Source organism: Cuculus canorus, chromosome 7 (genome assembly GCF_017976375.1).
Source record: "Cuculus canorus isolate bCucCan1 chromosome 7, bCucCan1.pri, whole genome shotgun sequence".
Taxonomy (NCBI): Eukaryota; Metazoa; Chordata; class Aves; order Cuculiformes; family Cuculidae; genus Cuculus; species Cuculus canorus.
Window position 1 is genome coordinate 10,295,646 of NC_071407.1, and position 24,101 is coordinate 10,319,746.

Consider the following 24,101-nt stretch of genomic DNA (forward strand, 5'->3'; position numbering starts at 1 on the left):
TATTTTTAGCTGCTTATTGAGCTACTTTTAATGAGCAAAGATGAATTTTATTTTGGGGTTTGCTGTTTTAAAGACACTGAAACATGCACTGCTTGCCACTGTCATTGGTTTTACTACTGTGCTGCTTCGGTGGTGGGTTTTGCTGGCTTCTTTCTCCTCCCTTTATTCCATTACTAACCCGCTCGCTTTAAGGCACAGACATTGTGAAACGTCATAACAGCAGCTGTGGCTGTGCTGTTGGAAATGTCTGCCGATCCCAGCTCACCCAGGAGGCTGGTTGGGAAAGGTGATTATCTTTGACGGTGGTGCTGAATCCCACCGCAGTTGATGGCAGGGGCTCTGCCGAGGGCTGCCAGCCCAGGACTGCAACCCAGGGGTTGTGCTGAAATTGTAAACCTGTGTTTCCTACTTGAAGGTGATATTTCAGGCCTGTGCTTTTGCAGCTCAGCAGAGTGGATAAGTAGAGTGTGTGTGTCTTTGAAATGAAGTGTTACAGTGATTTAACTGCTTTTACTTACCCCAATGCAGCAAAATATGGAGCCTGTTTTGGAAGCGGGTTTCTAATTACGAGCACTCTCTGCGGACTGTGATAATGTTTATACTTTTCCTTTAAAGCAGGGAGAAGCATATAAGGTTAAGACAAAGAAAGAAGTCAGACATATGGAGAAGAAAAGTTACTCATGAAAGCTGAAAGCCAACAACTGAACGGTCAGTGTGATCAAATTTCTTCCATTGCTAAAACCTTTTGCCAGCACAGCGCTGCACATTGGCTTGCTTCTGCTACCTTGACATAGCTTTTTGAGCTGCAAAGCTGAATAGATGGACCTCAGTCTTGTAAGCAGAAAATGACCTTGGGTTTGCACATAGAAACTGAGCCTTACTTCTTGGAACATAAAGCAAAGCAATATTGAGGCATGTATAAGATTTTCTCAGAGTTTCACAAAGTCTAGTGCTTTTAATCTGTGGCACTTTCTATTCCTGAAAGTCAACTTAAACAAATAGCAAAGCACCTACGCAAAAGTAAATCTACTGGAAGTGAAAGGCTTCTTCCACTGTCAGGCATGTGATCTCAGGGCAGTTATGCAAGTCAAAGTCCTTGTAAGAGCCAGTGAAGTGTCTCAATATTTGCCAACAAAAAATCTGTACCAACTCTTGCTTGTGAATTTAATTGTTCCAGCTTTAATGATTGTAACAAAGGTGCAGCTGGCAATATAAGGGCTTCCCACACTAAAACCAATTGCACAGACTAATGGCATCCTTGCAGAGGCTCTGACATGGCATGCTGGAGCACCACAAAGCCAGAGGCTGCTTTGTCTCGATCATATAACTGTAGTCACACAGCAAATGTGCCTTTAAATATGGGAAGAGCCAGTCTGTGTCTGTCAATGCTGGTCAGTCCGTCCTGGTTTCAGGTGTGCATGTTTAGCACATTCATGTCTTTTTTCTACTCAGAACTTTACTTAGTTTTGATGGAACTGGGCAGAGTATGAGTTTATGACGTTCAAGTCTGTGTGTTATCCTTTTCCTACATACATCTGGTGTAGGGTTCACTGTAAGATTTGAAAACAGGGTTAATAGGTTCTCAAAAACAGACTGGATAGTGACGTGGAGGTAAAGGACAGAAGTAAACTCTCTCTTGATCTACTAGTCCCTTCTGACTACCAGACCCCTACCCTGACCATGCGGGCTTTCTGTGCTGTGAGTAGTATCATTTGAGATCAGCAGCACTCGGCGTGGGGGATCTAGCTGAGGGCTTTACCAGATCAAGCCCTAAGGAGCGAGCACTGCAAGGCGACTGGCACACTCTCAGTAACTAGTAGGCACCTACTGCTTCCACCTAGCATGACCGCTGAATTCCTGCTTTTACTGAGAGTCCTCCCACACGTGCTAGTAGGATAATACTGCTTCATGTGGCTTGCTGCTCAACATACTCAGAAAATATTTACCATTTTGAAAAGGGAGGTGATTCTTTTGGCATGTCTTTCTCCTTCATGGAGCTCAAGGCTACAGGAAGAAAGCAAGCCAAAGGGATGGTGCTGCATGTATAAAATTGTGTCCCAGGTTGTCTGCCATGCTTCTCCACTGTCAATCTGCAAGGGGAAACCAGCAGAAATCTGTGAATTCGAAGGCACCAAAGGCGAGACAGGGCACTGAACCCCACAAGTAGTGGAAATAAAGAGCCTGCTAGCATACAAGTGTGATGCAGCACACATTGGGGATAAGGGAGAAGCATTTTAAAACAAAATGACATTAATAAGGCAGTCCTTGCCTAGTGTATGAAACATATTCTGACCTTTAGAAAGCCATTCTGAGTTCCTCAGAACTAGATTTGCTCCCATGTCTGCTGATGCATTTCTCCTGTGATTTCCAGTAGGCAACTCTTCCTTGCTAAAGCCCCTGGGGAACTTGGAGAGTCTTCCTTAGATAATAAGCAATGGCTCAGGGGGAACTTGGTCCCATAAGATGAATCTCTGTTGTCCAAACTTTGATATGATAAGCATGAGCAAATGTGCATTAAGTAATCGTGAGTTCAGTCAAGAGTCTATTGAAAACATTTTAGTTGAACACAGAAGTGGATGTATAGGCACAGACACAGGACTCATAGAAAACCAGTTTGTTTCTTGATCGCAAAAATAAAAAAAGCTGTTTGGGAGGTAGAGGTGTTGCTTTTTGTTTGAACGTTTGAAAAAAGTAACAGTGTTAGCTAGATTTTGCTGTAAAAATATCTTTGTCACCGTTGCAAATACAGATTGGAAGGAAAAGCCAAGATCTTTTGCATGCATTTCCTCAGGACGGCACTGTGTGAGCCGGCGTGACTGCTGCAATGTGAATAGGCAGCTTTTAGCAGCAGGATAGATTTATGACAACCATAGATGAGGGCAGGGACAGACAGTTTTAGCGTAGGAGAGCACAAGCACTTCTGTGGAATGCGCGTGGACCTGTGACCTGATTAGTAAACAGGCATGTCCATGCCAGCCTGAATCCCGCAGGCACCGTGTAAGCTGTGCTCCCAAACAGGCTTCCCTGTGCCCAGGTGCTGGGGAGCCTGCAGGTCCTTCAGCTCCCATTTGCCAGTGTGTTTGTATTTCTGATTCCTCCCTCCTTGCTGCGAGGCATTGCTGTTGTACAGCAGATGTAACAAACTTGCTGTCCTTGTGTGTGTGGCTGTGTGACTGGTTTTGGATGGGTGAGAGAACAGGAGCTGAACCCTCTGTCTCCTTGGTGATACTCAGCGAGGCAGGCAGGCCGTGGATGGGGTGGTTCCTCTTCCTTGCTTTGTCCTTTGCCGAGCCTCCTAAAGGCTGGACTCTGCGTGCACTCCTGGCTCTGCCAGTCATATTCCCCAAGTGACGGACAGAGGTAGATGTGCAAGGAGTGCAGGTTTCCGCCACGGTGGGGATGCTTGCAAACAATAAAACAAAATCGTGCTGTGAAAGCAGCAGTGCTCTCATTCTGGAGATGACGCTATTTCTTCCACTACAGAGAGTACCTGCTCCTTGTCATCATCGGATCTGACGAGTTCGTGCTTTGTCTGGGGTAATGAAATGCAGTGTGTTTCAATCATATTTGTAAATTAGTTCGCGAGCAATGTGGACATCTGCAGCCACATTTTCTCTTCATGCTGGGAGCTCATTTAATGTCATTACCTGCTTAGAAAGTGTGTGATTTATCCTCTTGCAGAATTCCATAATGCCCATTAGAACTTCTCTGTTTAGTCAGGAAAAGGTCTGAAATTGATTCTAACTAGATACTCTGAAATGATTTGTGCTATCTTTTCTTTCCATAGGACTGTGTGCTTTTACTGCCAGTGTTCTAGAGGGACACTCACGGAAGAAAAATCAACAGGAATTAAACATTCACCTATAAAAGTGTGCGTGTGTTTGCTGCTTCCACACATTAACCGCATGGTTTTTACGCAAAAACAAACAAAAAAAAAACCAAACAAAAAAATTAATTTAGCATGAGCCAATTTACAGAGCATGGAAATTCACGTTCATTCACAGGATTGGAGGGTGCACAGTTACCAATGCAGTGTATATACAAGATGCCATGCTGTTAACAGCTTCTCTCAAGCAGTTTGATGTCACCTCAAAAGAAATAAATTCCTGTGGCTGGAGGGATGTATGAAGACGAAATGGTTAAACCATGGAAAGACACTAAAATTACTAAAATCCACAACAGCTCGCCTTATTTTTCTTGGACCCAAACTGTCAGGGTATAAAACACTATTTGTTTCTTTTTTAAACATCAATAGTTTTGCTGTAAATAAATAACACTGTATAAATTCTAACAAAATAGAATAAATGTTGATAAGGCACTGCCTTTTCGATCACAAACAGAATATTGCAAATGCATTGAGCAGGCTAGGTGTCTCAAACGGCTGCACCTACTGGGATATTCTGGGTGTATCTTCACAGATTCTTGTATATTAGCAATTATAATGTTTGTATATGCAAAAACGCTAGCTTGATTTTAAAAAAATCTTTAAAATCTGCTGCAAATTTAAATGATTCCCAAAATGAGGAATTCTGTAGTTCTGTGAAAATTTTTCTTCAGAGTACTAATATTTTGATGCATGTGTTTCACCTTATTTTGATTAAATCTTTTCCAGTTTTGCAAACACTATACTGCAACATGAAAAATAAGATTTTATCTGTAAACACAAAGCCCTTCATCTAATATTTGTTGCTGTTGCCAATTTTTCAATGAAATGACCTAAAATCCATAACATATACAGTAGTTGCATTATGGGGAGGGGGGTCCTATCTGTTCTTGCTTTATAACGGGGGTAATGCTTGCAGCTTTAGAAGTGGGTTGGTGCTCTAAGGAGCACAAGTTTGGGATATTTTTAAATGAACTGAAGAGAAATTATTAGCTAATAGACTGGCAGCACGCTGTAAAATTATTACTGTATTGTGTACTGGCTATAAGATGTAGAATCTTTCAGTAAGCCAATCATCTGTAATCATCCTAGCAGTGTAATATTAGGTTGTTAAGGCTGCTGTGTTTTAAAGGGCATTTTTATTTGGGTTTTGGTGAAATACTTTAATTTGTTGATTATATTCATATGGAAACAGCATTCATTGATAATAGCTCTAATTACATATGTATGAAAACAACAAACACTGGATGATCTAGTTGATTATTTAAGCATAAAATAAATTGTGTTAAAACTCTTGGATAATGTGTATTTGGCAATGTTCTTGTACCCTGTAGTTTTGCAAGCTTGTACCCATGTGGCTTTGCAAGGCTAGTGGTTAACCACCCCTGGCTTTTAGCTTCTTTTCCTCTCAGTTTCTTTGCCTGATCCACCTCCGTGTCTTCCTGGTGTGACAGGCCATCACCAAGCAGGCTGTCCCCACGTGGGGGGAACGGGAGGAAAACACAGCAGCCCGCACATCCTCAGCAAAACTAAGGAAACCCACCTCCCTGGGATGTAGGAGACCTCTTCAGGCATGGGGAAAGGACCTGTGCAGCAGGGGTATGCGCAGACTCTTCTCCAACAAGCGTTAACTCTGGACCTCCTATAATTTCTTTCACCCCATCAAGAACCAGGAAACTCAAAATCCGTTTTTTCCCCCAGCATGTATCAATGAGACCAATAACCAGCTCACTGCAGATGCTGTAAATAAAGTGTACATATGCACATCGCATGCACTTCCTGCATATTATTGGTGATAGACTACTATATATTGCCAAAACAAAGTTTTGTGGGCAGCATCAATTCCTGCTCACTGCTCTGGGCTGCAGGCTTCTGCTTGGATGCAATAAATAAATTTTATTACTCAGTGTTCGGTTTTACCTGGCTTTCAAGGCAAGATGAAGATGATGTATTTTACCCTAACCTGGCACTGGAGCAAGCACTGCTGCTACAGATCCAAGTCAGTCTGCTGCTTATTATCTGCTGACCCACGCAGGAACCAGTCCTCACCTGAGGGCAGTTAGCAAAGCTCTCCTGACTTTAGTGAAAAGCCCTTGGCTCCAGAGAGCATATTAGGTTAGTTTGTCAATGTTCCCAAGTTTCTAGGGCTGCCAGCTTTTGAAGCCATGGCAGTAAACGAAGTGGTTTTCATCATTTTAGCAGCCAGTCTGTTGCACTGCACATTTTACGTAGGTCAGGATACTGCTGGTACGCTGCTCATGGTTGGGGTCCTTACGCCAGAGCCTTGAGGGCAAATGCCACTTGGGCCGCTAGAGAACAACACATCTTACTGGAGGTCACAGTCCAACAGCAGTGATTGTACTCCTGGAGACCTTGCCATCCAGGTGCCTCCCTCCAGTTTGTGACTACCGAAATCAGCTGAATGAAAAAGAATGGTTTTAGTAAATGGTGGTGGATGTATTTTTTTAATATTCTGTGATGATTTTGCATTTGGAAGGAAAAGCTGTGGTGACCTGCCAGCAGGAAGGCAGGAGCAGTGCTGTGGACAAGCCTCATTTCATCTCTCTGTAAGAGCATTCAAAAGGTAGTGTTTTGACTCCTCTCTTCTCTGCCTGGTCCCCTTTTGGTGCTTGATGCTGATGAGGCAGAAAGCCATGATTGCACCTGGAATGGTAGTTCCAGCAGGCAGAAGCTCTCCTTACATAGACAGAAGAGTGGGGGTGCCTGTGCAGGTAGCAGAGGTGTGTAGGGGAATCTTGACAGGTCTCCTGCTGCTGGTGGTGATTTATGTGACACCTTCAAGCTCAGGGAGTTGGTCTCGGTGGTGACATTGCAGCTGTGAGTAGCTGCTTGCTCATCTCCAGGCTCCTGAGGATGCTTTTGCAGCAAAGCCCAGCCGTGGGTAGCGCTCAGCGCTTGAGCCAGCTGCTGCCAGGGCAGATGCGCCTCTAGGGCCATCCAGGGCAGCACCTGGGCAGGGTGGTCCCCCACCACTGGCAGGTCCCGGTCCTCCAGCTCCTGCTACACAGGCTGGCTGTGTCTCGGCTGCCTCCTGAGAAGCTTTGATACATTGGAAATGGTGAAGGTTGGAACAGGAACTCCATAGGTAAATTTGCAGAGTTCAAAATTTTGCATTCAGTGTTGTACACAGGAATTTCTGGGTGTTGGCTTGTTTTGCGCTGAGTGTATTGACTCCCACAGTAGCTCAGGATATTTGGGAAAAACAAGATTGAAGCATAAATGGTTATTTGAGAAAGAAAACAGAAGTCTTGCCAGTACTAGCAAACAGTACAGACAGCCCTGGAGTTAGCAAGGGCTCTACCTCTAATGTGAGCTTTTGCGTGTTTTCTCCAGGGAAAGCATTCCCCTTGGAGGCAAAATTGTAAGTCATGGGACTTTTATTGCATCTATTAAAATAAACTCGATTGCTAAATCTGGCATTCTTTACATCTTCTGATATATGCTTTAGCACTACCTAATGATAATGTTGCAGAATATCCTACCCAACTTTTTCCATTTCTGAAAAACTATAAATTACACTTTATTTGTGGCTGGTAATAGTTTTAATGTCAGAAATTCTAAGAGCTCCCATAGTTCAGAGCTGACATTAATGGAATAAATGGCAGTCACTTGCAGGATTGCAGCACCTTGCTAATTAATGCTAATTTCCTAGGGGGTTGTTTAACGTAGGCTTTTTCTGTAGCATGCACTGTGCAGGAAATCAAGATGTGCTCGTGGGGGCTGCTGCAGTTTTGTGTGTGGAGCACACGTCCCCCAAAAACTTCTCTGTGCCCCCTCTGGAAGTTTCTGGAGCTTCTTTGGGCTCAATGAAGTCAGTAAAATGTGGTGAACCACGTTGAAGTCCATCGGTGGCAATTTTTATCACTTAATCTATACAATGACAGCAAACTCGGTGCGAGCAGCTGGTTGAAGGCAGGTGCAGCTGCCCTGGCCTGAGCTGTGCGAGGTCAGAGGGCTCTGCAGGGGCAGAAATGATGGCACTGGGACAGCCCTCCTGCCCACGCCAGCCCTTTCTCCAGGAAGGAGGTGCAAGCCAGAGAGCTGGGGTTGCCCAGCTGAGGCTAGTGATGGGATGCCGGGTACATGTTCTGGGTATCAGCAGAGGGCTTGATTTTTGTCCTAGCTACATTTGCAAAACATGAAAAGGCTGACCCACTGCATCCTCGGCCCCAGGGTTGTGTGCTGGGGTTGACAAGGGACAGCAGGAGGGGTGGGATGCAAACAGGACCTCTGTTTTCAGGGCAGATCCCACAAGAATGGGATGGAGAAGGAAGAGTTCCCAGCTCCGTTCACCTCTAGCCCCAGAGTGAGGGAGGGAGGGAAAATATGGTGACAGTGAGAAGGAATATAACCTTGCATGATTGAAGGCACCAGAGTTTTCCACTGGAGGTGCAGGCTCTAGGCGAGGGAGAGTGAAGAAGGAAAAGTTAGACTCAGCCAGCTACAATGTGCTTGGCATAAAAAATAGTCAATTATTGGGAGAGAAAAAGGTTAGTGAAGGACAGAAAAATGAGCTGCTCAAGAAATATCTATGTATGTGCCACATTTTTCATAACTGCTGATGCTAAAAACAGTATGCTAATTGTGCATGGCTTTATTTATTTGACCCCAAGTCCTGGAGGAAGGTGAAGATTTATAATAAAAGTTTTATTGGTACTTCTCCCATCACACTAATGTTCAATTATTGAGAGCCATTTGGGCTATAAAACAGCAATGCACAGCGATCTCCTGTTCACCAGCTTCCTTGGAAGGCTTCCAGAGACTGAATATTGTTATGGCACAGCCAGACCAACAGAACCAACCTAGTATGAACTCTGAAAAAAAATCCCCTGGGAGAACAAGGATACAAAAGCCAAGCCCCAGTGCTGAGGGTGCATTAGGTACTGGGGGGCTACTCTGTGGCACGTTTTCATAGTCAGATACTCTATCCTGCACAGAGACTTTTCTAATACAAGTTTCTGATTACATAAAGCAAACCAGCATGGCTTTATTTTCGTCTGAATTGCTTGTTAGAAAACACGTTTTATCCCACATCAGTAGGCACCTTAATCCACAATATGAGCAAAATGGGAGGGGGTTCTGCTCTTAAAAATACCTTTCAGATCAAGTTTTCTCCCCTTCAATAACCCTTCCACAATGGTAAAATCTCCAAATATGTGCACCATTTTCCCCTTTAATATTCCCTTGTATACAGGTCACAATTATTTTAAATGCTGCTTCAGTTTATTTTTCTAGCAATATTTTCCATTAATATTCCATAATGAGATATTTCCATTTAATATTTTTCCATTAATATTCCATAATGAGACTTTGTCTTTCCTTTATTATTTTTCCCCTCTATTTCAGTTGGGTGCTTTGAGTACTGTACAGAAATTATTCTGGGGTTAATTAGCTTCAGTTGGTCTCTTCCTCTTTGGTCTACAACTACTGAATATTTTAATAAAATTGTATTGTTATAGAAGGTCTTCCACTTGATTAATGGACTTCTGGAATTATATGAAAGATTACATTAAACCTCTGAACATGCCTTTTCTAACCTTCCACACCTGGCAATTTATTTCATACAAATATTTCCACTGTTGCTGTGAGTTTATGAAATACTGTTTCTAATTGCTCATTATCTCCTGCATTGGTAGTTTCTATGAATAAATTCCTGCTTTTTTATTGCTTCGTCTTGATGTGAGTACCTGCTCAGCTGTTATTACAGCGCTGGTGACATTTTGAGATTCTTTATTTGTACCAACACCTTCCCTTGCCCTCTTACAGTTTTGCGTTTCTTTTTATACATAATAAAAAGTACTGGGGCGAGAAGGATGGGGCCCTCATGCTGTAGGCACTGTGGTGGTGACAGGCTGTTCATGGTGGCTTAGTTACCCCCACCTGCGATAGGGGACAGGGCGCTGGCAGCAGTGCCCCAAACAGCCTTGCAGCTGGGCAAAGCCACAATGCACAGCAGCCTCTATAAGCCTTTAAATGTTTTTTTCTTTCTTTTTCTAATTGTGCTTATACCACATACTTGTACTTTTTAATTGGTTTGGTTAACATTTTACAGATGTGCAAAGCATGTGATTTTTTTCTTTGGGGGGGGTTGCTAATTAGGATAAATTTTTCTCTCCCTGTTTAATCTATTAATTTGGAGTAGTTGGCTGTAATTGTAATTAAATGTACGGGTGCTGTTTTTTAAATGACTGAAATGCTGTTATGACGAGAAGGATGACGTCTCATAGCTCAACATCAAGGGCTCTTGAGTTTTCCTCCCACTCCCCCACTGACTCAGTGTTTGTCATTGGGCGAGTACCTCAGCTCTCTACCTCCCTTTCTTGCCTTCCAGGGCTGCTGTGTGAATTAATTAGATAATGTTTCTGCAAGGCTTTGAACTGGAGAGTGCTACAAAAGTGCCAAGTTATAATTTATTGTTATGAAAGCTGGCGTGCTGGCTGAGACTGAGACCTCTGATGCAAAGCCAGCAGAGAAGGATGGTGAAGCTGCCAAAGGAAAGCTCCGCGTCACCTAAAGATCCCTCCACTTGTCTACAGCACCTTAAGCCTTCTCTGAGCATGTTCTGCTGAAGGCAGCGCCAGGAGCTGCGCGCTGTGATCCTGAGGATGCAGCTCCTGGCTTTGATGACCCATCCTGGTTGCTGGATTGAGGATGTCGCCTGCCTCTCCCAGTCCATTTTCAAGTTAGTTTTGGTGTCTGAAGGAGCAGCAGCCACATGCCCTGGAAAATTATAGCGCTCCAAATCAGCAAAACACTTAAGATTAACATTGATAGGCCTGAAGAGTAGCTTAAGGTTAAGCATGCCGTGGGGCTTGCCGGGTAAGATTAAGCTGGAGCAGATGCATGTTTTGCTGATGCAGGTTTTCAAAACATTTAGGCCTTGAGATTCAACAAGACGCTTAAACATGAGCAGTCCCACGGAAGGCAATGGAAATAACTGGCTGATCAAAGCTAGGGAGACGGATGAAGAAAGAACATCAAGTTACAAACCTGTTTGTTTAGAAATTAGTTTGCTTTGAAGAGCACGTGTGCGTGTGGACAGAGGTGCAGAGCAAACCAGTTTGCCTGCCATCGCCAGCACTGCGGAGCGTGTGCATCAAATAACGCGTTCTCACAACCTGGCTGTGTTTGGCCAGCTCCCCAAACACCAGCAGAAATATTTAAAAGCAATTCTACTGAATTGTAACAACCTGCCCAAAACAGTGCTTAATATTTGTCAAGTCCCATTTTAATCATTTGGGCTTTTTACCCTGAAGCCCACCCTGGCAGAGTAGCTCAGCCCGGGTGCTGGTGTGGGGCAGAGGAGCCAGTGGCCACCCGCCCCGGGCAGTAGGGCTTGTCTGCTCCTGCAGAGCCTGGGGTCCCTAGGGGCATTTTAGGACAACACTCATGAGACCTCATGGACATCATCTACCTGGTCTACGGAGCCCCATGAAGCGATTCTATCTCGATGCCAGTGCTCTTGTGTTTTGGGAGAAATCCCACTCTAATGAAGCAAGCCCATGGATGGTAAATCCAGCTGGGGGGCTGCAGCGGCTCAGGGTGGTGCTGAGGGTCACTGGTATCAGCGGCCTTACTAGGTTTTAATATCATCACAGGGTTTGGGAGTATGGCTTGGTTTTGGCAGGGCCATGTGGGTCATGCAGGACCTTTTCTAACCTTAAAAGCCCTGAGCCAATGCACTCTGACAGGGTTGAAGTGGAGCTGTGAGGCTGTGACAATGCCAGATGGGGACCCCCCCCATTGGTCCTCCACCCCATTTTGAGCTCTACCCAACCACATAAGGTGACAGCTCAAACACGTGGACTGGCATTGCAGAAAACATTGCCTTTCTCTGGAAACCAGGAATGGCCCTTTTACTGCTTTTCTTGTGATTAAGAGACCAAAATTAAAATGACCTGCATTTATATTCCCAGGCAGACAAAAAGAATAATTACATTACACAGATGGAATTCCTTCATATATTATAGCCATTAAAAAGAGTAAAATTTGAAATTTACTATAGCATGTAACAAAAAGGTAGTGCAGCTAGAGATAATGAAATCCTTACTTGCCATTAATGGAAAAAATTACTGTTGCTAAAAGACCCCTTCCTAAATAATTGAGAAACCAATTATACAGTCTTGGTGTCTAATTTATCCAGGAGCAATATGGACCACATTATGCCATATAGTGAACGGTGCGTATGCTCCATTATGTCTCACCACAACTTGTGCCTTTATTCAGCTGCTCCACAAAGAAGTCATAAAAAAAAAGGAGAAACTACTCCACACAGTAATCAGTACACTATCTGAAACAAAAGATGGGCATGAATATAATATATAGCCAACCATATCCTGAGCTGCATCAGAAGTGGTGTGACCAGCAGATTGAGGGAGGCGATTCTGCTCCTCTACTACGCTCACGAGAGACCTCACCTGGAGTACTGTGCTCGGTTCTCAAGTCCTTGGTGGACTCAAGTCCTGCTGGAGTAAGTCCAGAGGAGGCCACAAAGATGATCAGAGGACTGGAATACCTCCCATATGAGGACAGGCTGAGAAAGTTGGGCTTATTCATCCTGGTGGAGAGGAGGCTCCAGGGAGACCTCACAGCAGCCTTCCAGTACTTAAAAGGGCTACAGGAAAGCTGGGGAGGGGCTCTGGATCAGGGAGAGCAGGGATAGGAAGAGGGGGAATGGTTTTAAGCTGAAAGAGGGGAGATTTAGATAACATATTAAGGAGAATTTTTTTGCTGTAAGGGTTGTGAGGCACTGATATAGGTTGCCCAGGGAAGTTGTGGCTGCCCCATCCCTGGAAGTGTTCAAGGCCAGGTTAGATGGCAGCCTGAGCCAGTAGCAGGGGTCCCTGCCCAAGGCAGGGAGGGAGCTTAAAGATTATCCCAAGGCAGGGAGGTTGGAACTGGATAATCTTTAAGGTCCCTTCCAACCCAAAGAACTCTATGATTCTCTATCTTAATATAAAGTGGTTTTATGGACATACATGTTGGAAAACTCTAGTTTGTCTTACTAAAATGTAGTCGAATAACTAATAGTTCTAACAATTCTATTAAATATAGTTAAAAACTAACTACTCTGTTGAAATTTCGCTTGCTCCAGGGTATAGTCTCAGGTATCCCCATTTGGGAAGGAATGCTGAAAACTCTTACTGAGCCAGAAGAAATCTTATCTATGTTAACAGGACATAGAGTTGGTATCTTTTCTAATGCAAGCAGTAAACTTGCAAAGAGATAACAGTTTGCATAAAAATGTAAAGAATGCTGAAAATGTTGCAAGACCTGATGTGACAATCACCGAAATGAATATGTAGGTTGCATCCCTTTTGAATATGTAACAGATTGAACAACACTTCAAGGATAAATGGCGAACGCGATGTGACGGTCTTTGAACCAGATTTGGGTGCGTACCCCTGGTTCCCGGGGCCTCGAAATAAAGCACCGCATATAACCTTCTTCGTATGGTTATGTGTTTGTCTCTACGCTAACAGTTTTGGCGACCACGAAGGGACCTCGCGGGCATTGCTGAGGCGGCTCGCATCGATCCCGCTCCGGCCGGCACCGAGTGATTCTCGGGGAGCCATCGACCGCAACCGACCTCTGCTGCCCCCGACGGACCGAGGATTATATTGGTAAGACACGGTGCTTTATCAGGAATGGTACCATAGTTGTGGTTTGGTAAAAACCTGCCTGTTAGACGCGGCGAAAGCTACGCTTGGTTGGGTTAAGGAGCTCCAGTGGGAAGCCTAGGCGCCGTCCATAAGACAGTAGCGAAAGCTCTGCGGGTTCGGCATTGGAGGTTTGGTTTTGTTTTGTGTAATTCTGTGTGTGATATTGCGTATTGTTTGCATAATTTGTTATAAGGTGATTGCAAAATGTCACCAATACCAGGATCATCACCATTGGGGTGTATCCTAAGACACTGGAAGGAAGGGAGGTTTGGACAAGGAATGCAGAAAAGGAAATTGGTGGAATATTGTAATGTCTGGTGGACTCAGTATGAATTAGAGGATCAAGTACGTTGGCCAGAAAATGGGACTTTGGATTATAATACTATTTTACAGTTAATGCTGTTCTGTAAACGCGAAGGGAAGTGGGATGAGGTACCGTATGTAGAATTGTTCTTTATATTGCGAAACAATAAGGAATGGCAAAAGGCGTGCGGGATTATGATATTAGAAGTAAAAGTGGATGAAAAATGTCAAGGTTGCACAGCGGAAAGAAAATGCATGCAATGTTCGGCAGTAGAGAATGCTGTACAGCACCATCAGGATGAGGATTTCGATCTCCTAGTGGCCCCCTCAGCCCCACCAGCCCCTAGGGATTTGAGGGAAGATAAGGATGGGGACGTAGAGGACCAACCCAGTGGAAAATATGAGACCGATTGTCCTTGTACTCCGATATCTCACCGAACCAGACAACGGGATGTACAGGGACAAGAGGTCAAAAGCAAGATGATAGCACCGTTACGGCAAGGGGTGGGGGCTGAAGGGCCGGTGTATGTAAAAGTACCATTCTCCCCCGGAGACTTGGTGCTTTGGAAACAATCGGCCGGGACTTATCGAGAAAACCCGGATAAAGTAGCAAGAGTAGTAAAAATGATCATGAAAACCCAGAACCCGGACTGGGATGATATACAGGTACTATTAGACATATTAATGGATACAACAGAAAAGGGGATGGTGCTAAAGGCAGCCCGGGAAAGGGTCCGGGAAGATATACGACAGGGGGTGGTCACTGGGACGGTGGAGCAGAACTTTCCTATAGAAGACCCAATGTGGGATTATAATACTGTCAGAGGAATGACTTATTTGAGAAGATATCAAGAATGGGTGGTAGTAGGAGTACAGAATGCTATGCCCAAAGTAATAAATTGGTCAAAGCTCTATAATGTAAGGCAGGAAAAAACAGAATCTCCCTCTGCATTTTTGGAACGCCTCATGGAAGTAGCCAGGAAATACACGGATTTAGACGTAGAAACAGAACAGGCCAAAATACAGCTGGCTTTGATTTTCTTGGGACAGTCACAGGAGGACATCAGGAAGAAATTGCAGAAATTGGATGGGGGAGAATTGCGTAATTTGGACAGATTATTAGAAGTTGCTTGGAAGGTATATAACAATAGAGAGAAGGAAAACACCCAGAGGCAACATCGGAATTTGCTAGCGATCATGCAAGGAAAAGATCCCCAAGGTCTGGGAAATAGGGGGAGAGGAAGAGGGGTAGGACGAGGACGGGGGAGAGGACACGGACCCGCCTATCCTTTTAATAAATTAGAAACGAGAATTGGTAGGCTTGGAATAAATCAATGTGCATTCTGCAAACAAGAAGGACATTGGAAGAACGAGTGCCCGCAAGGAATAGGACAGAGGAATCAGATGGGAACTCCATTAGGAAATACTGAAGTAGTTAAAACAATGATTATGGGGGAATACGAAAATCAAAGCTGACTAGGACGGGAAGGGGAGGAACCCTTAGTAAAGGTGAAACTAGGGGAAAGAGAAGTGCAGTTTCTAATAGACACTGGAGCAACATACTCAGTCTTAAATGATTTACATGGGAAACTGGGAGGTAAAACCGTGACAGTGGTTGGGGCCACAGGGAAAGAGGAAGTACGGCCATTCACCCGACCCCTGGAATTGAAATTTGGAGGGAAGGAACTCTGGCATGAATTTTTGTACATGCCAGACTGTCCAATTCCACTCATGGGGAGAGACTTACTTTCTAAGTTAGATGCCAAGATTATTTTTGAAAATGGAGAATTGATTATGCAGGTACCAGAGTCAAGAATAGGACAAATACTAGTGATCAGAGAATCCCCAAAGACCCGGATACCTAAGGAAGTAGAAGAAGCAGTCGTCCCCATCGTTTGGGAGACGGACGTTCCCGGAAAATCGAAAACTGCACAACCCATTAACGTGGAACTGAAGGATGGGGCGAAACCAGTAAAGGTAAAACAATACCCCATAAAATTAGAAGCTCGATATGGAATAGTGGGAACGATTGAAAAATTTTTGAGGTTCGGGATATTGGAAGAGTGTGAGTCGGAATATAATACTCCGATTTTTCCAGTGAAAAAGCCGAACGGAGAATACAGGTTGGTACAGGATTTAAGAGCCATTAACAATATCACAAAGGACATCTATCCAGTGGTTGCCAACCCCTATACACTGTTGACATCCGTGAAGGAAAAATATAAGTGGTTCACTGTAATTGACTTGAAAGATGCTTTCTTTTGCATTCCTCTTGACAAAGGTAGTAGGAAATATTTCGCTTTTGAATGGGAAAACCCACATAATGGACGAAAGACACAACTAACATGGACAAGACTCCCACAAGGATTCAAGAATAGCCCGACACTTTTTGGAAACCAGCTGGCAAAGGAGCTGGAGCTATGGACAGAACAAGGACAAATTCAGGTACCACGAGCCCAATATCTCCTACTACAATACGTTGATGACATTCTGATTGCGACAGAGTTGGAGCCAACGTGTATCCAGGTAACCATTGAAATTTTGAACCAATTAGGATTGAATGGCTACAAGGTTTCTCGAGAAAAGGTTCAAATCGCATGTACAACTGTAGTATATCTAGGATGTGAGATAACACAAGGACAAAGAAAATTGGGAATGGATCGCATTCAGGCTATTTGTGCGATCCCCGAACCCAGGAACTTACATGAGCTCAGGTCATTCTTAGGAATGACAGGCTGGTGCAGGCTATGGATTTTGGACTATGGACTAATAGCAAAACCTCTGTATGAGGCTCAGAGATCACCAGCTTTTATTTGGGAAGGACCTCAAAGAAAGGCCTTCAAGAAGTTAAAAGAGGCTTTGACCAGAGCACCGGCATTAGGCCTACCAGACCTGACCAAAGACTTCCAACTGTTTGTCCACGAAAGACAACGATTGGCATTGGGGGTTTTAACACAGAAACTAGGAAGCTGGAAAAGACCAGTAGGATATTTCTCCAAACAGCTGGACCCCGTGAGTGCTGGGTGGCCATCGTGCCTAAGGGCAGTGGCAGCAACAGTGTTACTAATACAAGAAGCTCGAAAATTGACACTGGGAAAGCGCATTGAAGTGTATGTGCCCCATATGGTACTAACAGTTTTAGAGCAAAAAGGGGGGTATTGGCTCTCCCCAAGTAGGATGATGAAATTCCAGGCGATGCTTACAGAACAAGATGATATAGATCTGAAAACTACTAACTTATTAAATCCAGCAGCTTTTCTAGGCGCAGCAATGGAAGATGGTCCTTTGGAACATGATTGCGTGGAAATCATTGAACACACGTATGCAACTAGAGAAGATCTAAAAGATAACCCGCTTGAACAACCAGAACAAGAACTTTTTACTGATGGGAGCAGCTTTGTGGAAAAAGGGACCCGATATGCTGGATATGCAGTAACCACACAAAATTCAATAATAGAGGCAAAGGCGCTCCCAACAGGAACATCCGCCCAACGAGCAGAAATAATAGCCCTTACTAGGGCCTTGGAGTTAAGTAAGGATAAAAAGGTGAACATATGGACTGATTCGAAATACGCATTTGGGGTGGTCCATATACACGGAGCATTATGGAAGGAAAGAGGACTTTTATCCTCACAAGGTGCAAGTATAAAATATCAAAAGGAGATACTGGATTTGATAGCTGCAGTACAATTACCCCTACAGGTGGCAATCATGCATTGCAAAGCACATCAGGGAGGGGACTCTAAGGTCGCGGAAGGAAACTCCCTAGCGGATCGGACAGCCCGGCAAGCTGCACGGCAGGTACAAAATATGATGGCCTTAATACCTACGAAGGTAAGCCCTTTCCAAAATTACTTAACACAAAAACCAAAGTATTCAGAAGAAGACGAGAAACTAGCCGGACTAACGAAAGCCCAGTTAAATTCGGATGGGTGGTACTTAACAACAACCGGGCAAGTAATCGTACCATCTAACGTTATGCGAACAATCCTACAAACAGAACATCAAAAATGTCATTGGGGAGCAGAAGCCTTGGTTACTTATCTCAAACGCAGCATAATCTCAACACAGATGTTAACAATGGCAAAATCTATAAATGCAAAATGCGAAATCTGTCTGAAGAATAATCCAATAGTTAGGAAAAGGATAGAAATGGGACATATTAGAGTAGGTATGGAACCAGGTGACTACTGGCAGGTTGATTTTGTGGAATTACCTAAGGCCCAGGGGTATCGGTATTTATTGGTTGGGGTTGACACCTTCTCTGGATGGCCGGAAGCCTTTCCCTGTCGCACAAACCAAGCTAAAGAAACGGTCAAGTGGTTATTGCGAGAAATTATACCAAGATTTGGAGTTCCTCTGGGAATATCATCAGATAGGGGACCACATTTTGTGGCTACTATTGTTCAGGGAATAAGTAAAATGCTGGGAATTTCTTGGAATCTCCATACGCCATGGAGACCACAGTCGAGCGGACAGGTGGAAAAGATGAATCAGACAATTAAGAGGCAGATTAGTAAGATATGTCAGGAAGCCAAAATACAGTGGCCACAAGCATTACCCATAGCGCTCCTGAGAATAAGAATAAAACCTAGAAGTGGGATAGGGGTGAGCCCTTATGAAATTCTTTTCGGAAGACCCTACGAGGCGCCACAACCTAACCTCAATATGCATATAAAAGGTGGGCAAGATGTATATAACTATGTGTTATCCCTTGCTAGAACTTTGACGCGGCTGCGGAGTACTCTGGTTTGGAATCGACCCTTGTCGTTGGAACACCCAGTGCACAATATCAATCCAGGAGACCAGGTTTACGTCCGTGATTGGGTTGAGGAACCACTGAGAGAACGGTGGAACGGACCGTATCTGGTGCTGCTGACTACCTTTACCGCGGTTAAAGTGAAGGGAATTGATTCCTGGATTCACTACACACGGGTAAAGAAGGTTCCCGGAGAGTGGCAAGCAGAAGTAACTGGACCTACAAAGCTGAAACTTACATACCAGAAGGATGTCTAATTACGTCTATGGGACAATCATAATAATATGGTTTCTGATGAATATGACTTTTTCCACAGGCACCCACCGGAAGAATAGAAATGTGAGATATCATCCAGAACAAAATGCCATTCTGTCTTGCACGGTTCAAAATCAGAAAGTGGCAGTAACATCGGGAAAAGGAATCCAATTCAACATTAACAAAGGATTGGAAAAGATAATAGTATCCCATAGAGAAAGGCGAGATATAGAGCCCACTCCAACACCACAGGTAATACACCTCCCCTCAAGGGACCCTGAGGAAAACTTAATAATAGGCTTAATTAAGGATTTTGCAGGAATACAGAATACCAGTAAAATCACTGCTTGCCTTCCAGTTCCTAAGGCAGCGGGGGAACCTATAAACTGGGGAATAATAACTTTCCCTCTCCCAACATCACAGGGAAATAAAACTGAGTGCAAACAAATAACCATAGAAAAGGAACGGCAGGTCAGGGTGAAAGGGGAATGGCTGCCAAAACAGATTTGTAACCAGCTCGCAAACTCCACCTTCATTACTAAGAATTCAGGAGGAGAATTTGGGGTATGTATGTATGATAGAATTATCACAAAAACAGAGACACAATGGGAATGCCAAGAAAGACAAAAACAATTAGAATGGGAAACCATTTGGTCAACTAATATCTTGCAAAAATTCCACTATGGTGGTAACACTTCGTGGTGTATCAAATGGGAGGGAAAGCAGGACGCAACAATTCCAACCGAAACCCTTTTGGCCAATAATGGAGTTAGTCGAGAAGTGATACAAAACGTACCTTGGTGGAATTGTTCTGAAATATGGGACTGTGATTCAAACCCAGATGAAATAACAATACCCTCCGTAAGAGTGGCTTTAAAGGCTGGGTGCGCCTGCCGGGGATACAAAAGTGGAGGACAGATGATCCCCTATCATAAACCAGATTGTAAGTATGCAACTATTAAGAGTATGGGAAATTTTGTATGGGCCAATAGTGATGGAACGTGGACTACCCATTTACCAGTTACGGGGAAGGTTAAAGAAATCACATTAGGCTTACCCACCTTATGCCCGATTTGGAAACGTTCCCCCTTTAAAGGGAAACTGGAAACTCTACAAATCAACAGAATCAAAAGAGATATAAAGGAAGATGATACATGGCAGGAGCCCTCTACAGGAGTGAAGGTAGGATGGGCCCTTGAATCTCTCTTTGCTGCTCCAGTAGCTACTTACCGAAATAGAGACATGATTTACAAATTGATAGGGCAGACTGAAAGGTTAGCTAGAGTTACTAAAAAGGGGTTCAGAGATTTGAATATGCAGCTCCAAGCAACGACAAAAATGACTTTGCAGAACAGAATGGCATTAGATATCTTATTGTTGAAGGAACATGGCGTTTGCGGATATTTAAAGGATCGAGTTGATCACTGCTGTGTGCATATACCGAATGTAACCATGGATATAGAATATGACATATCTCAACTCAAGAGAATTGAACAAGAAGCTGAAGAAGAAAGAAAAGAGATCGGCCATAATTGGATAGGAGAAATATTTAATGGATTGGGGATTCATTTAGGCGGGTGGCTACAATCACTTTTAGAAACTATTTGCACACTCTTGTTAGTATTCCTGGTCATCTACCTAGTATACTTGTGTATCCGTCAAGAAATCACCCGTAACACTAGCTGGACGCATAAGATTATAGGAGCAGTAACCCGGGAATACCCACGACGCCTGACCCCGCCACCGAAGTACTACGAGACTACGAGAATGGAGAACTAAGGTGAAAAACTGAAAAATGGAAATACCTTCTTAATGAAAGAAGGTATTTCCAAAGGGGGGAAATGTTGGAAAACTCTAGTTTGTCTTACTAAAATGTAGTCGAATAACTAATAGTTCTAACAATTCTATTAAATATAGTTAAAAACTAACTACTCTGTTGAAATTTCGCTTGCTCCAGGGTATAGTCTCAGGTATCCCCATTTGGGAAGGAATGCTGAAAACTCTTACTGAGCCAGAAGAAATCTTATCTATGTTAACAGGACATAGAGTTGGTATCTTTTCTAATGCAAGCAGTAAACTTGCAAAGAGATAACAGTTTGCATAAAAATGTAAAGAATGCTGAAAATGTTGCAAGACCTGATGTGACAATCACCGAAATGAATATGTAGGTTGCATCCCTTTTGAATATGTAACAGATTGAACAACACTTCAAGGATAAATGGCGAACGCGATGTGACGGTCTTTGAACCAGATTTGGGTGCGTACCCCTGGTTCCCGGGGCCTCGAAATAAAGCACCGCATATAACCTTCTTCGTATGGTTATGTGTTTGTCTCTACGCTAACATACAGAGGCTCTGTGCTGTAGACAGGAGCAGGGCTGGGACCATGGTGGAGGGGGTGACCCCAGCCCTGTCTCCTGCTGCGTTTCCCGGTGGTTGTTGCGTGCTCCGCAAGCAAAGGCATCTCTGGTACCACCACAGGCCTAGGGCTGCCATGAGCCTCTCCTGCCCCAGCTCTCGCTGGCCACACACTGTTTTACCAATATATTTTTTTTAACATAAAGATTTCCAGTTATTTGACCGGATGTAATGAACCCCGGGGCTCCAGCACTGCTGATTGTGCCCTCTGTTTTCTAACACAGGCTACAGCTTTGAGCAATGAGTGGGTTTTTTTCCATTACATGGAGGTCAAAATTCCAGGGGTTGCATGCAAGTTGTTTCCTATGGGTAATTCATGACTTAAGCAAAGCCCTCCTGGCCAGAGCCATGTGTCTGGGGGAGTCTGGCCTGGCATTGCTGCAAAACAAAGCAGTGGTTTCCATGCTGCTGGAGAACAAGTCTCATGAGTAGCTGTCGAGGGAGCTGGGGTTGTTTAGCCTGGAGAAAAGGAGGCTGAGCAGAGACCTCATCACTGTCTACAGCTGCCTGAAAGGAGCCTGGTGCTGGTCTCCTCTCCCAAGTAATAAGTGTTAGGATGAGAGGAATCGCCTCAAGTTGAGCTAGGGGAGGTTTAGATTGGAGATTAGGAAAAAACTTTTTCACTGAAAGAGTGGTAAAAGCATTGGAACAGCTGCCCAGGGAGGTGGTTGAGTTATGATCCCTGGAGGTATTAAAAAAAGGTGTAGACGGGGACATACTTCAGTAAGCACGGTGGTCTTTTGCTCACAGTTGGACTGGATGATCTTAGAGGTCTTTTCCGATCTTGATGATAGGACGAGAGGGAGAGGCCTCGATCAGAACCTAATCAAGGTTCTGATTAGACATTAGGAAAAATTTCTTCACTGAAAGGGTTATCAGGCTCTGGAACAGCTGCCCAGGGAGGTGGTGGAATCCCCATCCCTGGAGGTGTTTAAAATCCGGGTGGATGGAGTTTTCAGGAATACAATGTAGTAGTGGACACATACTGTTGGACTGGGTAGTCTCAAAGGTCTTTTCCAACCAAGTGATTTTATGATTATTTGATTTTATGCTTCTATGATTCTTATGTTCTATGATTGTTTGATTCTATGATTATTTGATTCTACCATTCTAGGATTGTTTGATTCTATGATTATTTGATTCTACCATTCTATGATTCTTTGATTCTGATTTTTTTATGCTATGATTATTTGATTCTATGATTCTGCGATTCTTCAATTCTTTGACTATGATTATTTGATTCTGTGGTTATTTTAATTCTATTATTCTAGGATTCTTTGATTCTGATTTTTTAATTATATGATTCTTTGATTTATGATTCTACAATTCTTCGATTCTTTGATTCTATGGTTCTAAGAGTTTTTGATTCTTTGACTATGATTATTCAATCCTGTGATTATTTTAATTCTATTATTCTAGGATTCTTTGACTCTATGTTTTTTTATGCTATGATTCTTTGATTCTGCGATTATTTGATTCTGTGATCTGCGATTATTCGATTCTGTGATTCTCCGAGCCTTCGATGCTTCGATTCAACGACTCGGTGCCCCCGCGATTGATTCCGTGGTTCCTAGCCGGGCGGGTGGCGCGGGCGGGCGGCAGGCGGTGCCGGCAGGCGGCGCTGTGGGCGGGCGGCGCGGGCGGGCCCCTCTCGGCGCGCGGGGAGGCAGCGGCGCCGGCGCGCGGCGGGCGCCGCCCCCTGCTCGCCCGGCGGCGGCGGCGGCGGTGGCGGCGGGAGCGGCGCGATGGCGGACAGCGCCAGCGAGAGCGACACGGACGGCGCCGGCGGCAGCGGCGGGGGCGGCGGCGCGGCGGGAGCGCTGACGGCGGGCGGCCCCGCGGCGGGGCCCGGCTCGGGGGCGGCGGGAGGCGGCTCGGGGGGCAAAGCGGGCGGCATCGTGATCTCGCCGTTCCGGCTGGAGGAGCTGACGAACCGCCTGGCCTCGCTGCAGCAGGAGAACAAGGTGCTCAAGATCGAGCTGGAGACCTACAAGCTCAAGTGCAAAGCGCTGCAGGAGGAGAACCGCGACCTGCGCAAGGCCAGCGTCACCATCGTGAGTGCGGGCGGCGCCGCGGGGGGGGGGGGGGCAGTGCCTGGGGTGAGCTCCGCGGAGGGGGGGGCGGTGTCCCGTGGGGTCGAGCTCCGCGGGGTGGGGAGGCAGTGCCCGCACGGGGTGAGCTCCGCGGAGGGGGGGGCAGTGCCCGCATAGGCTGAGCTCTGCGGAGTCGGGGGTTGGGGGGGGGGTGTCAGTGCTCCGTAGAGTGAAGCTCTGCCGGCGGAGGGGTGTCGGTGCCCCACGCAGGGCGAGCTCCGTGAGGTGAGGGATGGGGGCAGTGCCCCGTGGGGTGGAGCTCCGCCAGGCCGGAGCGGGGGTGCGGTGGTCTGGGCGCGGGGTCGGGGACGGACGCCCCGCGGTTCCCCCGCAGCCGCGTGTAGCGTCCCGCGCGGCGCCGGGGCTCGGGCGGGGGCGGCCGGGCCTGGGGAGGGAGGGAGGGAGGGAGGGAGAGCGACGCCGGGCGTTCCGTGGAGTTTCTCAAAAGTAGAGATTTTCTGCGGGTATCGGTAATCCGCGGGGATTACGGATTATCTGTCCAGGCAGCGTGGAGGAGCCGCGAGTTGCGGGGGAGCCCTGAGCCGCGGAGAAGCGTTCGATTTGTTTGTGCTGTTTCGTTATCTAAGAGGCTGCTTAAAAACTCGTTTAAAATAAAAGCCCTTAAAAGCCACGGGAGGAGCACCTCTCGCCCTGTCCTGGGAAGAGCTCGGTTACCGGCTTATGAGCACCGAGAGGGTAACTTGGAAT

General features: G+C 45.2%; 3 protein-coding genes across 11 annotated transcripts in view; all 3 read left to right on the forward strand.

Annotated features, from left to right (window-relative positions):
* Nucleotides 1–5,714, forward strand: part of ANK3 (ankyrin 3) — a 368,949-nt gene extending 363,235 nt beyond the window's left edge. For 4 of the 8 annotated variants that reach the window (XM_054071749.1, XM_054071750.1, XM_054071753.1 and 1 more), the window contains 2 exons: nucleotides 616–708; nucleotides 3,788–5,711. In XM_054071749.1, the coding sequence (XP_053927724.1) occupies nucleotides 616–684 (69 nt within the window). In that variant the 3' untranslated portion in view covers nucleotides 685–708; nucleotides 3,788–5,711. Of the gene's footprint in view, nucleotides 1–615; nucleotides 709–3,787 lie in introns of all 8 variants that reach the window. The other 4 variants (XM_054071752.1, XM_054071757.1, XM_054071756.1 and 1 more) reach the window with 3 other exon arrangements.
* Nucleotides 5,715–13,845: 8,131 nt separating this feature from the next.
* On the forward strand, nucleotides 13,846–21,188 carry LOC128852690 (uncharacterized). The gene is made up of 2 exons (XM_054071545.1): nucleotides 13,846–15,088; nucleotides 15,350–21,188. Exons 1-2 carry the CDS (start codon nucleotides 13,846–13,848, stop codon nucleotides 18,883–18,885), a joined length of 4,779 nt encoding a protein of 1,592 aa, XP_053927520.1. The 3' UTR covers nucleotides 18,886–21,188.
* A 1,832-nt stretch (nucleotides 21,189–23,020) lies between these two features.
* The window catches only part of CCDC6 (coiled-coil domain containing 6), a 54,066-nt gene continuing 52,985 nt past the window's right edge, over nucleotides 23,021–24,101 (forward strand). For both annotated transcript variants that reach the window (XM_054071210.1, XM_054071211.1), the window contains exon 1: nucleotides 23,021–23,354. In XM_054071210.1, coding sequence (XP_053927185.1) covers nucleotides 23,046–23,354 — 309 coding nt within the window. In that variant the 5' untranslated portion in view covers nucleotides 23,021–23,045. The remainder of the gene's footprint in view (nucleotides 23,355–24,101) is intronic.

Coding starts and splice junctions, on each gene's coding strand:
- LOC128852690 (XM_054071545.1), top strand. CDS start 13,846: ATGCAGAAAAGGAAATTGGTGGAATATTGTAATGTCTGGTGGACTCAG. Junction 15,089..15,349: donor GCAAGGAAAAGATCCCCAAG/GTCTGGGAAATA, acceptor AAAGCTGACTAG/GACGGGAAGGGGAGGAACCC.